Below are 16,005 nucleotides of genomic sequence, written 5' to 3' on the forward strand. Positions count from 1 at the left end.
TATTATGTAAAAATAACAGTATAATATTTGTGTTAAATCCAAGTTCTTATTATTTACAGTTTTGCCTGCTTTTTTGCTTCTCCTGTTGTGCTTCATGTGATTAACACAGATTCCTACATTCTATTTAACTCAAACCACCAAAATCTTTTTGTTCTCAAGGGATGAATGTTCTCTATCTTCTGTAACTTATTTCTTTATCATTCCATACTTACATTGTAGTTAAACAAGTTTACATTTAACATGGTTAGGATCTTACCATTAAAGTATCACCAAGTATTCTTTAATATACATAGATTTGACACATGCAAACTTGCAGAGAAACTCATATATAGTCTGAGTGCTAAAGTAACGCTAAACCTAAATGTATGTCTTGAAGAAAAATTAACTAAAAATAGACCAGAATGATGTAAATATATTTTAATAATACCAAAACTAAGCTTCCCATCTACTCTGAGGTTTTCAAATAAATAGCAAAATCAATGATACTCTTAAAGTAACTGTGCAGAAAATAGGACCATTTTGCACTCAAACACATCCAAAACGGTTACGAACATACAGTAATAATGCACTGACAGAAGTCTCACTACAAAGGACAGATACCAGCAATTTCTGAACAGACCATTAAATAATGGTGTCTGATAACAAGAAAAAAAACACAACTCTAGGATCATACCATATAAAAATGACAAAGCAAAATGTGCCCTTTCTTCCCACATTAGCAAGACTCTAACACAGAAAAGTTCTACTGAAGTTCAAGGATAATTTCATCTACTGGCTTCGGCAATCAGATGTTGTTTCTTGTGAGCACAAGAAACATCCAGAAGGCAATCTAAATATTCTGATTTAAACAGAAGCAAGCTATCAGTTTGAGAAATCAGCTGATGCTTTTTAAAGTCTCAAACTAGAATGCTAACAGAACTGTTGTACAAGAACTATTAGCCATGCATATATTTTACCAAATACATATTTTGGTATCTTCCAGATTTAATGTGTGCTTATATTCAAGGACAGATCTTTTAAAGTATATCAAAATATAATAGCCTTCAAAATCTGCCATTAGATATTCCAATGTGTGACAAGTCAAAGCAGAAACTCATTGTAAATGTGTAGCAATATATAATCAAAACAAAGACACGGCAATGTTTTCTGATAGACTTAGTTTTAAGAGCATTGCTTGACTGGATTTTCGTCTTCCCTGTCCTTTTCAATGTTTGGTTTTCAGCTGAGCCATGGTAGCAGTTAACTTTTCTTACAATTTATGATAGATTATAAATGGGGAAGAACTACTTCTTCCACAATAAGTTATTTAAGTCTACATACTCAGCCAATTAAATATGGTAATTAAATTGAAAGACTTGCTCCAATAAAATCTATATAGTTAAATGTAAAATTATGTTCCACTGTAATGCATACACTGCAACACTGAACAGAATAAACAAAATGCAAATGAATCTCAAAGTACATCGCATGTCATGAATGAGTGATCAGAGTTTTCAATTTTCAAGGAAAGCTACATAGTCAGTTAATCGAGCCAATTGTTGTTCATTAGGAATTGGTGGAACTGGAGCAGGTTCTACAAAGAAAGCAGAAAACACGATGAGAACAGAAACTACATTATTATTTCCATCTTACAAAAAGATAACAAACTGCACATCTGGAGGCTGTAGGTGCATCCTTTGCCTCCTTCTGCTGTTTCTGAATGATCTGGATAGATCAAAATTTCATTCATGGCCACAGTAAATGGGTAAATAACAAATCCTTCAAAGCCTTCACCCACATTATCATTAGAAAGTCTACAAATGCTAAGAACTTAATGCTCACTCTTAGATATTTTATAACTTTTAATACAAGATCCTGAACAGCATCAAGATATTAAGATGCCAATATAGGAATGTGAGTGGTATGGAAAAGAAAAACACCCACTGACTATGTGCTCTGTAGCACAAGGGAAATAATTATTTCAGCTTCAGAACCTTCCACTTCTGCATAAAGGAAAAACTGAGTAGGCTTCAAATTCCTACATATAACCATGTGCCATGTTAATTTATTAAACAGACACGAATACAATGCTAGAACATTTTTAGACAGCAAGGATATAAAATATTAATACATGTTTTTATAAAACGTATTCAGCCACCTATCGTATGCACAAAATAATTCTAGCTGGTTCACAGCAGGCAGTAAACAGTATTCACAAACCATTTTTTTTTTAAAAAAAAATCATACATGCCCTACAGTGCCAAACCCAGTTTTTGGGGGGGGGGGGGGGGGGGGGGGGGGGGGAGGGGAGGGGGGGGGGGGGGGGGGGTGGGGGGGGGGGGGGGGGGGGGGGGGGGGGGGGGGTTTTTTTTTAAAAGGTTGGGGGTGTGGGGGGGGGGGGGTGGTGGCGGAAAATCGTTTTGATACATGCGGGCTTCGTACCAGCTTTTGGCGGGGGGGGGCGGCCAACACCTCATCAACTCCATGAGTTACTGAACTGATTCATTCTTAGCCCAGTGCTTGGGGGAAAAGCCAGGTCTTGATGACCTACTGTCAGTCTAAGATGATACAGGCACTCTGGACTTCCAAACAAGGGGAGGCTGGAGCAGCTACAGAGACAAACCTGAGATATGCATACCTGATAGTGGATGAAACCTATTAAATGTAGGCTCCTGAGGACCTGAAATATATAACAGCAAAACCAATCTATCAAACAAACACATTGTTAGAGGTTTTGGAAATTTATAATACAGAACTCCCCCACCACCAGCACAACCCAAGGCTCCTTTAGTTTAAAAGAGAACATAAAAGTAACACAAAATGATACAGAATTAAAGAAAACAGAAAAAGACAAAAAGAAATAGCAAATATAAGCATGATTGCAGAATTATCTCTTACCCTATGATTACAAAAAAGCTCACTTTTTTTCTATTATCCCAGTATTTTTCTACACATCAAGTCATAAGTGCAGTTTTTTTCCTGTCTCATGCAAGTCTATAAGGAATTTCCAATCAGTCATAAATACTGTATATTTTCTGTAAATTAATCCCAAAATTTTTCAATCATACATTCATCTTTAAATAATTTGTATCCAATTTTTATTGCTTTTTTCATGTCCATCATTCATAATAGAAAGTTTCTTTGTGTTGTTCACAATTCTAGCAAAGATTCTAAATACTCCAATTTATCTATGGTGACAAAAAGCAATGATACATCCTTTTATCAAAATGATTTTCAAGGTTAGAACACAATGTAAATTTCAATCCTTTCAACATTTTCAACCATGGATACATTTTCCCATGGATCCATTTGTATATTGTAGCCAAAAAATTTAGCTCATTTTACTATGCATTTTTTCACTTGTTCTTTTGTTTCATATTTCAACAAAAGAACTAAAATAAACAAAAGAGGGCAACATTGTCTTGTATCTATTTCTAGACTGGTTTGGTTAAATCTCCATTAACAATTATTTATGTTATCTGCAAAGTATAAATCAATTTCATCCATTTTTATAAAATTCTCTCCAAAATTTGTGTATTCCAGAACTTTAAACAAGAGAATCCAGCTCAAACTATCAAAAGCCTTTTCTCCCTCTAAAAAGTTTAATGCAGTTTGTTTTTCATTATATTGTTCCAAATATTCCAGAGTATTTAACACTGTCATTTAGCTGTCTTATAAGTAAAAACCCAAAAGAGACCATAGAATATTAGGCTGAAAGGGAACTTGAAGGTCTTTTAGTCCAACCCCCCCTGGTCAAGGCAAAATATCATATTCCCTCCTGGGCAACAGTTGAAAAAATAAAAAATTTTTTTAAAATTAATAAATTATTTTTTTAAGGTTTTAAAAAATGTTATTGGGGGGTGGGGTTAGGGGTTTTTGGGGAGAGGGTTATTTGGGGGTTTGGGGGGGGGGGGGTGGTGGGAATTTTTTTTTGGGGGGGGGGAGTGTTGGTGGGGGGGGGGAGGGGGGGAAAGGGGGGGGGGGGGGGTTTTGGGGAGGGGTATTTTTTTTTTTTTTGGGGATTTTTTTTTTTTTTTTTATTTTTTTTTTGTTTTTTTTGTTTTTTTTTTTTTTTTTGGTTTTATTTTAAATTTTTTTTTGTGGGGGGTTTGGGTGTTTTTTTTTTTTTTTTTTTTTTTTTTTTTTTTTTTTTTTTTTTGTTTTTTTTTTTGGTTTTGGTTTTTTATTTTTTTTTTTTTTTTTTTTATTTTTTTTTTTTTTTTTTTTTTTAATTTGTGGTTTGATTTTTATTTTTATACATATATATCCTGTGAATTTATTTAAATCTTTTCTTTTTATCTCATCCAAAATATTTTGTATTTTCTCTGAAAATGTCTTTGGTAAGATCTAATATCTCTACCTTGGAAATTTTAGTAGCCAAATATATTGAAATCCAAATCATTCTATTCTTGAAAAGGATCTGTGTCATTCTAAAAAATAAGTGTACTTTCTTGTATTGCCATTCTTTTGCCTTCATATATCAACCAACCCTAAATTGTCTATCAAATCAAAGACTTTTGGTAATTTTCCTTGAGTAATCGTAATATTTTCCTCAGAAATCCTATCCAATTTGTGTGGGGCGGGGAGACTACTCCACTCAATCCCCCATCAAACACCAAATTTCATAAAGAAAAATCTATTAGTCTCTCATTAACCTGTTTGCAAAAAGTCACTTAACTCCTCCCCAAAGCTCTGAAGCAAACTCTACAACCATGGGATAAAAGAAAAGTGAGTTGGGCTGTTAACTAAGTACAGAAAGCAAAACAGAAATAATAAACTTATAAATTATGAAAATGTGCAAGTTGGATTTACTGTATGTTCCAGTCTATGCTGGGAGCAGTTCTTTTAAATTTATTTATAAACTCTCTGAATATGCAATGAGGTAGTGAAGGTAATACAATAAAAATACTAGGATTTTACTCCTAATAAAATAAAAAAGGTTTTATTAGAAACAAGTGCAATTCAAAATGCAGAATGATTGTTGTAGCAGACATAGCCCAGTCATCTCAGACAGTTTGAAGGACAATTTTCAGCAAAGAAGTAAAACCACATTACAGGCCCTTATTATTATCAATATAGAATATAAATTTAAACTAGCAAAAATGACTTAATTTGACAACTTAAATGGTATTCAAAATTGTAACATTTAATTGTAACTACATTTCACTCAATTCAGGCGTGTCAGTTAAGGTCACTGAAAAATATGCTCAACTGAGTCTTTATTGCCAAGAAGCAGACAGAGAAAGCAAGCTGAGGCACTTCCTGTTTATTTCTATTTAAACTTTACATTCTAAAATATCCATTTCATTAAAACATCCTGCACCCATTCAAATAGATCACTAGTTCATTTTCTTGACATGACATCTTACGAGTATCACCCTACTATTTTAAACATTTGAAAGGAATGCTGGCATGTAAATACTAATTGCATTTTCAATTGTGTGCAGCAAAGGCAGGCAAGCAATATTAAGTAATCCTGAAGTGTCACCTCCCTTCCCTTTCCCTCCCCCTTCCACAAATCCTCATGGAACAAGAGCTCCACCTACCTGGCTTTTTAGGCATAACCATTCGAGTTGACAAATCTGCTTGCCATCCCTGATCAAGAACTCCTAAAATTGTAATATAGTTCATTAGCTATAATTAGTTTCATACACATGATTCAATACGGAAAACATTCGATGGGATTAATTTCCTGATTTGTTTTTATTTCTTGTTTTTTTATTCCTTGCTATATTTCCATTTCCTATAAAGTGAACTATTAATGTTCATTTTCCTTTTATTCAGCCGGTTATCCTTTAATAACAATATAGCGATAGCAATAAACTTATATACTGCTTTATAGTGCTTTACAGCCCACTCTAAGTAGTTTACAGAGTCAGCATATTGCCCCCAACAATTTGGGTCCTCATTTTCCCCACTTGGAAGGATGGAAGGCTGAGTCAACCTTGAGCCTGGTGAGATTTGAACTGCCAAACAGCAGGCAGAAGTAGCCTGCAGTACTGCATTCTAACCACTACTCCACCATGGCTCTTATAGTAAGTGAACTAAGCACAAATTTTAGACAACTTACTGTTGCTTTTAAAACTATTTCATGCCAGGCACAGAAACCAGTTTAGTCTTTATCAAAGGAATGAAACAATCCCGTAAAGTACAGTATTTCTACATTGCCAAATAAATTGATAATCTTCCAAAAAAAATCAGCAAAACTGTAGCAATTCTAAAAATGTGCATAGTTTTAGAAAATCTGTGATTCGTTTAGAATATACAATTGTAAGAACTGAAAGTCTTGTAACACAATTCTAATAGTTTAGTGATTGCCTCAAATACTGTTCACTTTTGCAACAGAGATGAAAAAGTAACTCTGACCAATCTTCTCATGTATGATCTTCACAGATATGTAAAGCAAATGAAAGCTAAAGATTGTAAGCAGTTTCACTTAGTGACTGTTTCGCTTAACAACCTTAGCTTAGCTGTTCTCAACTGTGGTTGCTAAACAAGATTGTATTGATTTAAAGCTTAACACTCAATTTCAAAGATGCATCTTTGAAATTGAGTGTTAAGCTTTAAATCAATACATGACATGACTATTATTTGACAAGGGATTTTTCAATCTAGGCTACAAGATGATTAAAGATGTCATTAACTGTGGAGGAAAGTTATAGCATAAAATCAGTTACCACCACCACCAAATCATATACAGCAGCGTTTAGAGAACTGGGTGTCCAAGCTACCAGGTGTCTAAATATATTGATACAAGCTCAACGTTGAGTATAAGCAACATTTATTTGCATCTCAGGTATTTTCAGTACCTTTTACTGCTTCTTCTACAGGAAGTCCAACAAAGGCTGCAAAGTCATCTGCGCTTATGGAAGGATATGCCCGAGAGACTAGTCCAAATGCTCGCCGCCTTGTTGCATCTATTAGAGGGGTAATTAATGCAAAGCTAGCTTACCAAGGATAGGAAAACACCTTGTTCTTAAATAAGTTTCTCTTGAGAAGAATCAGAAATGTGCACATTTATATAGGAGATGATTGGTTAGATGTAAAGCCTGATTCCTACAAACAAGCAATGACCCTTTATATACAAAGTATCCTATCAAAATACATGAAAAATGTATTTTACTTCAACATTTGCTTTTGATGAACTATAATCAAAAACTGAAAGAATTAAATACTGAATTCCAATTTATAAAGCATGTCAATCTTAATCAAACCTCACATTTCTTATGTCATATATTATCTCAAATTAAGTAGCAGTGACAGCAATCACAGCTGAAAATGGCAACCTTTCTCCTGGGAACTGGTATCAGGGTTTTGCAAATGGGGGAGCCTGTCAAGATATATTTATCAATGGAGGTGAAAATCTGTTAAACGTGGCTCCAAAACTGAATAGAATAAGTGATATCATGGTATTCATGGTAGACAAGTTTTAGTTGGCTTGTTGAAAACAGATAAAGTATAGCTCAAATGTAAATTATCTATCAAATGTTCGATCCAATGCTGCATACATTTACTTTGCCAAAGTACAAGTTGAACTTTCTGCACAAACCTCAGCTTGCATTAACCAATATATACCTGAGCGGAAATTCTCTGTTAAAGGTAGTTTGTTCTTAGCAGAGTAGAAAACATGAATAAAAATTAATTCAGAAACAATACTTGTTCTTGATGCAACTTTGGGTGTACCTTTTCCACATTTCATTCCGCAATCCTTAACCTGACAATAACCATCTTCCCAGGAAATCATCCAGCTCAAGGCTACCAATATAACAACATTGGAGGAAAACCTATTATTACTGCTAATCTTATTAAACTTTATTGCAAGAGCCCCTTCAGCGGAACCCCCCCTTGGGCTTCAGGGCAAAAAGCTCACCACGGGCTTGTCGGTTCTGTGACACCCCCTTCCCTGAAGAGGGCCTTGGCTGGCCTCACCTCTCCTTTCTTGTGCGCCCCAGCGGCGGGGACCAAGGGGGGGATAGACAGCAACCCCCCTCGGGGGGGGGGGGTAGGGCGGCTCTCGGCCTCCCGGTTTAGTGCTTGCGGTTCCAAGGGCGCACTGGCCGGAGGCGGGGGGCGGCCGGTGCAGGGAGGCGGTCTTTCTCTGTGAGGAGGGACAAGAGGAGGATGGGCGGGACAGGGGGGGAGGTCCCCGCCTCCCCCCCCACGGACCCTTTCCCGGGACCCTGAGCGCTCGGCCGGGTGGCCGCCCAGGGGTCCCTCGCTCCCGAGGACACCCCCCCCCGCCGCCCTCCCGGTCTTCAAGAGGGGAGAGGGAGGACAAGCCGCCCGCCCGCCAAAGGAGGCCACCTTCCCCCCCCCCGGGCCGGGGCGGCTGGGCGGCCCGCCAGGCCCTCCGCCCCCCCCCCCTTCCCGCCTCCGCGCCGGAGGTGGGGAAAGGGCGCTGGGCTGAGGGCGGCGGGCCCGCCCGGTCTGCACCAGCCCCCACTGGCTGTTTTTAGGGAAAGCATCTTTCCAAACTTACGTATGTTGCTCACCTCAACAAAAGCAACTGTATTACAGTATACATCTACCCGGAAGCATATACTGAAACCATAACCTAGCTATTAGCAGATTACTCCTTCTTAAACTGTGCATGCAATTCTTCTTTCTTCACTCCACCCCACATCTTTCCTCTCCTTTCTATAACCCATTTCCTACATCAGTCAGCCTCTTTTCATTAGCTGGTTTGACTAATTCCTGAAGGCAAAGCCCTTAAAAGGTAATAGGGAAGGAAGCATGGCGCAGGCCATTGCTTTTATTTCCTTTTGTGGTTAATAATATGCACAATTTTAACTAAGAAATGTATACCTTTAAGTGCTTCCATAATTGGCTGAATAGATTCAGACCACTGATAGGCATCAATTGTTGTATATATTCCAGGGAAATCTCTTTGCCAGATACGCTGCCCTACTGCCCAAATTGCACCAAGTTCAAGATTTGCCTGCAAAGAAAGAATTGAGAATAAAGCTGCAGCTATTTGACAAAAGAAAACAAAACAAATATGCTTATAGTTATACAGAATATTTTGGCACCTCCTCTCCAGGCCAGTTGCCGTATCTAGGATTTAAACTCGGTTTTAATTTGAGAACGGTGTTTAAGGCATATTACCATGTTTCTCGGAAAATAAGGCCGGGCCTTATTTTCTTGTGACCCCCGAAAAAACGGCTAGGCCATCTTTTCGGGGGTGACTTAATTTCTCCCCCCCCACCCTTGCTTAGAGCACCCCATGGGCAGCCATGCCTCGCCACCAGCCGCTAACAGCCGATCATGGCGGAGCGTGGAGAGCTCCCTACCCCCGCCAAGTGCCTTTGCTGCAGACCCGGGTATGGTGCTGGGTGCAGGCCAGGTCAGCGGGTGGGCAGCGGCGGCGTGGATGTCGGCTTCGGTGGTGGTGGGGCACTTTGCATCGTGCCTGCCACTGTTGCTTCTTCTGCCGCTGTTGCTTTCCCTTCTGCCCGTGCGCTGCCGCGTTTGGAGTGTTGCACACTCCTCCACCGGCAGTGTTTCAGCTGCTTCTCGGGCGGGGAAGCCATAGCTTCCACGGTTCCCGCCGGGGCGGGTGCCTCGCAACAGCACCATCTCCAACAGGAGCAGCGGTGAGAGAGACCCCGCTGCCGACGAGAACCGCCTGCCCTCCTGCAGGGGCATCGCTTTGATTGACGGCAGCTGCGTCGACAAGGTCCTGCAAGTCGGTGTGTCTTTCGGGGTTGGGTAGGTGGAAGTGGCGGAGGGAGGGTGATACGATAGTTTCTCTACTCCCCCCCCCGCCTTGCTTTGCTTCCCGCCCCAGAGCTTCGGGTCATGGTCTCGTCCCTTGTACGATCGGGCGCTCTCCTCTTGCTCCAGCTGCCCAAAAAACCCCCGTGCACCTTCCCCCCCCCCCCTTTTAAGTTTTCTTTACTCTCATTCCCTCTTTCAGTTCCCTAAGAATACAGACTGGCTGGACAGCTTCCTCCCCCTCCTGGTAGTTTTAAAAAGGGAACCATCTATCCACTTTGCCCTTCGAGCAGAGGCAAACCTTCCAATCCAAACAGAAGAGAAAGGGAATCATCCTACAGATCCTTAGCACCAAGCTTCCCAGAGGATTCTCCCAAAGGATCCACCCCAAAGGAGGATTCATCAGAGGATTCACTCCAAAGGAGGGGAGTGCATTTAAGGGGGTGAATCCTCCCATCTGGGAAACAACACAACTGGTGCGCCTGTGCAAAGGTCTTCTTGGCCATAGCTGACACTTCCTGGACTGTGAGTCCCGGAAGACTCAGATTGCACAAAACCCTTGAGTCAATAAATGAAACTCCATCAAAGGTCAGAGACTGAATATTCCCAATCTTAGCATGCCAAACATCCACAGCCATTTAGTCTTGGTAGTATTGAGTTAGAGACATTTTGCTCCCCATTCAAACTCACATAGCCTCCAGGCACTTGGCCTATCGACAATCAAAATATATAGTTGAGTATCATCAGTATGCTGAACCCTAAACCAGCAGATGACCTCACCCAGTGGTTTCATGTAGATGTTGAAAAGGGAGAGAATAGAATCCTGCAGCACCCCATAAAGGAGGGTTTGGGGAGCAATAACCTTTCTCCAGCCAACATCTATTAGAACCAGCTCTGAGGAAAAGAAGGCAACCACTGTAAAACTGTGCTCTGACCCACATAATTGGCTTAAGATGCCACCTTGGTTGACAGTATCAAAAAACAGAGGAAGGAATATGTTAGGATATAAACCAGGATAGATATTTTAATACTGTCTCTTTAAGAGAATCCTAAAAGTGTAATTGGGTGTGGTTTCTCAAACGGCCATAAGATGGAGCCCAGAAACCTGGGTTGTTTAGTCTTAGTCTCAGAAGAAGTCTCAGTAAGTCTCTTTTTCCTTCTGTTGGAGAATATTGCCGTTCCTTCTAATTGACTGATATTCTTGGATTTGATGTAAGTCTGTTACTGCCCTTTTTTTTTTTTGATACTGGACTTTGTTATTAGATTATCCCTGGACTGAAAACTGACTGATTTTACCTGTGAATGATTTTGGACTGCTTATCTTGAACTTTGCTTAAACCTTTATGGGAAGTAAAAACCTACATTTACTGTACAGTGTATCTGTGTGCTGTGTGTGTATTATTCAACACTTCTCTCAATACGTCTCCTAACGGGGAATTACCTCAACAGAATACAAAGATGGATGCACCATCCCCATCCCAATTCTATCACAAGTGCAACCAAAACTGTCTCAGCACTGGCCTGAAAACAGACTGGAATATGTCTGGAATAGTGTTTCTCAACCTTGGCAACTGTAAAATTTCAACTTTCAGAACTGAACACTTGCTGGGAAAATTCTGGAAGTTTATTTATCTTTAGTAAAAGGCAAAAGATTTATATGATCTGAACCAGAGTATATTTGGGGAAATTCTGGGAATTGGAAGTTCTCGCATCTTAAATTAATCAAGATTGAGAAACACTAGTTAAGATCATTTGCTTCTTCCATAATTCTTCTCAGCTGCAGACCCACCACCTTCTCAACAATCTTCCCCTCCATTTTTAGAAAGTATAGCTCAGTATTCAGACTAGAGACCTACAATTCTGAACTGAGACCTACAAGTCTTAAAAACACATTATAAACATTTGAATAAAAATGCAAAAACAATAGTGTTCCCAAATATTAAGATCAGTAGGAGCAAAACTTTGTATTCAACATACATTTTTAAATAATAAAAATGTAGTTTGGGGGAACATGGTTCTGACAATACTGTTTTAGTTTTGATAGCATTGAAAAAATACTTACAGACTTAATAGCAGAAGGGATTCTTTTCCAGAGATAACGGGCATTATTCCTAATAAAAATAAACCAGTGATAAGGACATTTTTAAACAAAATCTATGCAATAATGTTTATTTACTAGAAGTTTCTGGCTACATCCTTGAGAATATATCAATATACAGTGCACATACATTTCAAAGGCTAAATAATTCAGATTTCATACTGTTTGTTTGTATCTATCATGTAGAACGTAGGGTGAGAAGCGATTTTGGAAGTCTTCTAATCCAACCCTCTGCTGAATGTTAAAATCTTCAGACTATCCCAGACAAAAAACTGTTCAATCTTGAAAATCTCCAGCAATGAAGCACTCAGTACTTCAACAGGCAAGTTGTTCTACAACCATAATTTATGATGTCTGTTTTTCTATTAACCCTAGGGTTTCAGCTACATATTTCCATTCTACAACACAAAGGTTTACGTATTTATCTTGTGCATTACATTTTTATTATGAATTGGTTTGATGTGCATATTCAAATTATATTGTATTGTCTTATATGTGACACTGTAATACTGCCATCTAAGAACTCCAAAATAGCAACAACAACAAAAAGCTTCCCAATAGTTGCCAAGAATAACTGAGTTAATCAAGTAATTATTTACTTGTAAATTTGTGGTTATGTTGTTCAAGTGACGGGAAAGATGCTCGCCTTACAGAAATAAATTCCAATCTATGAAGTAATTTGCTTATTTTAATTGTGATGCTTCTGACACAAATAAACAAAACAAGTATTTTGCTTTTCAATAATACCTAAAAATAGTATGAGCAAATTCAAAATCATACTTGTGTTAAATAGCAAAGGTTCGGGGTACTAAAAATCAATAAAAGTACAGCATACTTCACCTACACTACATCACATGCTTTTGCTTTTACAACTTGTTGATTTGGAATGCTAAGTATGTTTTTTGCCAATTAATGTAAATTCATCTAATTCTAAAAACATCTGAATTGTCTCAATATGCTTATAGATGTCTAACAGGTCCAGACCTATTATTAAAACTATTACTTACATATCATTATGCAGAAGATACAAAGCCAAGAGTTGAGCATAAACAGGTGATGTTGTTATTCCTCCAGGGGCCTTAAAAAAATCAGCATAAAATTAGATTGTGTCCTATACAAAGCAGTACATAGCTGAGGACAAAGAACACAGATAAAAGCCAATTCCTTCCCTCTGAAAAGAAGATCTGGGCAATCAGGTGCTTTCCCCAAACTGCACGATACAGCCCATTTCCACCTCTGTACACTAAGAAAACACATTTCAATATTCTTAACTCTCTGGTCAAAATACATCCTAAATAATTCATTCAGACACGACATTACTTCATCCTACTCTCAAACTCACTTTGGAGAACAACCAATTTGTATTAGGACAGGGGTGTTAAAACTCAAGGCCCATAGGCTGGATCAGGCCTGCAGGGTGCTTAGATCTGGCCAGCAAGGCTGCCCTGGGAACAGTGAGGACTGGCCTGCGGTGTCTCTGCGAGCAAAAACAGAGCTCGGGAGGGCTTTCGCTGGCCACCAGACACCCCTGACATGAGTGACATTAAGCTGGCCATCTGGCCATGCCCAGCCCGGCCCCCTGAGGTCAAACACAACACTGATGCGGCCCTCAATGAAATCAAGTTTGACACCCCTGCTTTAGGACCTACCCATGCCTTTTACAAGCATTTATAATTGTGTAATTATTCTAATTAACAAAGGTTGATAAAGAAAATTAAAAGAACGTTATTGAGGGAGTGTTGAAATAAACAGACTTCAATCTGGCAAAGGAGAATAAGGCATGTACATTTATGAGAAAGTGGTTATTCATTATTTGCCTCAGCTAATGAAAGGCAAAGATTTCAGGGAGCTAATAAAATATAGGTAGTCCTTGAGTTACTACCACAATTGAGCCCAAAATTTATGTTGCTAAGTGAAACATTTGTTAAGTAAGTTTGCCACATTTTATGATTTTTCTTGCCAGTTAAGAGAATCATTGCATTTGTTAAGTTAGTAACATGACTGTTAAGTGAATCTGGATTCTCCATTTGCTTGTTGGGTCGCAAAAGCTGTTGTAAATCGAGGACTACCTGCAGGATTAAAATTACTGAGGCATTAAGAGATAGATTACAATTTTCACTAGTGAACAATTATAATACAAATAGTACTGTTTGGAGTCCCTATTTCAAACAAAATTCCAACAGAATTAAGCTGACCTGTTTTGACCTGGCCTAGTATTTAAAATAAAATTTGTAGAGCTATTTTGGTTGTAGTAACTATGTCAGGGGTGTCAAACTTGCGACGTCACATGGCACATCACAACTTTTTCCTCCTTCACTAAAACGGGCATGACACATCTGGCCTGCAGGCCGTGAATTTAAAAGCCCTGAACTAGTTACTATTTGTAGTATTTACAATAACTAAAGTTGTCCTTTTTAATGCAGTTCACACAGGTAGACCACATTTTACGATGGCAATTGGGACCAGGATCACCGTTTGTAATATATGACATAAACAAATCAATTAGTGAAGGCAATTCTGGTTGCTATTATAACCCCAGGAGTGTATGGGTTATTAAGCAGGAAGGGGCAAAAGTCCCAGGTAAGGGGTATGCACACGTATGTGCATGCCCATGCAGGTGTGAGGGGTCAGGGGTTGATGTTGGGAAATCTGAGCCATCCAGCCAAATGGAAGTGCAGGTAGACCAGCAGGAGCCCTGGACGAGCAGGGGAATGGTAAAGATGAATGTGAGCTGCCATGGAGAGTGAGGTCCTTGGGATCCATACTCTGTAGCAGGGCTCCTTGGAAGAAAAAGTGGCAGAAGTGATTTACAGGATTGACTTGTAACTTTCCCTGGAGGCTTCCCCAATGACTTGACTAATGGGAAGACGGCAAAGAAATTTGCAAATGGTGGTATGATCGCAGGGATGCTGTGACCGCATCTTTGCAGACTTAAGTTCCTTGTCTTAATTCTAAACAAATGGTTATAACTCGAGGATTACCTGCACCTATGTATTATAAAGCCCGCTGTGTTTAATGAAGGAAGAAACAGACTGCAAAATTCTGAGCATTTAACCGAAGGCAAGTCTAATTTCTCTCATTTTAATGTAGATGTTATACAAGATGTATATGCCACTTGATTCTCAACAACCCTGGGCAGCTCACAACAACCAAGTAAGAAATTTATTTATTTATTTGATTTGCCAATTGTTTACAAGATAATAAGTATAAGTGTATACATAGTTGTGAATACATGAAATGGGTACATATAAGAAAAATAAAAGAAGAATAAGAGAAACAATAGGACAGGGACGGTAGGCACGTTGGTGCGCTTATGCACGCCCCCTTGGAATAATATCAATAGAAACACAAAGATAAAATGCAAAGGATTGTATGGCATCCTGATTCTGCAATACTTCTGAAAAAAATCTACTGCTTTCTCCAAATTTAGCAATTTCCAAGGCTCTCTCAAGTGTGAAATCACAACGACAGAACTGAACTTTTCTCTTCGACATTTTCAATGTCCCAGAGCGTTTTCCGTTTGCTATAGTGCAGCCAAGGCATCAACTAATCAACCAAGCAACTCAGATCTTTGGGCTTCCCAAAGACCTGCCTCCTCTCAGCCGAGAGACCGCATGGAAGAAGTTGAGACAAGAGGGCTGGGCGGGAAGAACGCGCGTCCAGCGTTGCTGCTTCCCCTCCCTCGCGCCCCGTTTCCATGGTTGCCACCCCTGCCCCCTTTACCTCCAGCTCCTGAGTCTCACACTGCTCCAGCAGCTTTCGGTAACTGAAGGCGCCGCTCGTCGCCGTCATCACCGCCACTGGCATCTTGGCGCCTCGCGCCCGCTTCGAAACAACTCTTGGCGGACACGGCCCAAACAAGCGGGGGAATGGAAACTTCCTGGAGGCGGGCAAGCACTCGCCCATCCTATTTCCACTTCCGGCCCCGAAAATAAACATCAGGGGCGTCTTCGCCGGATTCTGCGCTCGATGGGCGTGTCGCACCTGCATTTGTGAAAATAAATAGATATATGCAGAGATGGAAGTGTAGAGTGATACATTGACAGAACTTCCGGTTTCAGTGGCTCTTCCCCACTCCTCTCGATTAGGAAAATGGGAAAGGGTCTTGAAGCATTTCATCAAAATTTCGCGGACAACTATCATGACGGTGGTTATGCATTTTATTCTCTTGCAAAATATTAATATCCAAAGCTGTTCCTAGATGTATAACACGA

General features: G+C 39.5%; 1 protein-coding gene across 1 annotated transcript; it reads right to left on the reverse strand.

Moving 5' to 3' along the window:
- Positions 1 to 402: 402 nt before the first annotated feature.
- On the reverse strand, positions 403 to 15,766 carry COPS8 (COP9 signalosome subunit 8). Its single transcript, XM_026679016.2, has 8 exons — positions 15,515 to 15,766; positions 12,799 to 12,869; positions 11,756 to 11,804; positions 8,785 to 8,917; positions 6,789 to 6,896; positions 5,526 to 5,588; positions 2,618 to 2,659; positions 403 to 1,573 (listed from the first exon to the last, which is right to left on the reverse strand). The coding sequence occupies exons 1-8, from the start codon at positions 15,728 to 15,730 to the stop codon at positions 1,494 to 1,496; spliced, it is 762 nt and encodes a 253-aa protein (XP_026534801.2). The 5' UTR covers positions 15,731 to 15,766; the 3' UTR covers positions 403 to 1,493.
- Positions 15,767 to 16,005: the final 239 nt, after the last annotated feature.

This window comes from Notechis scutatus, chromosome 1, assembly GCF_049901735.1.
Source record: "Notechis scutatus isolate UNSWTSFEM ecotype Mainland chromosome 1, rNotScu1.2, whole genome shotgun sequence".
Taxonomy (NCBI): domain Eukaryota; kingdom Metazoa; phylum Chordata; class Lepidosauria; order Squamata; family Elapidae; genus Notechis; species Notechis scutatus.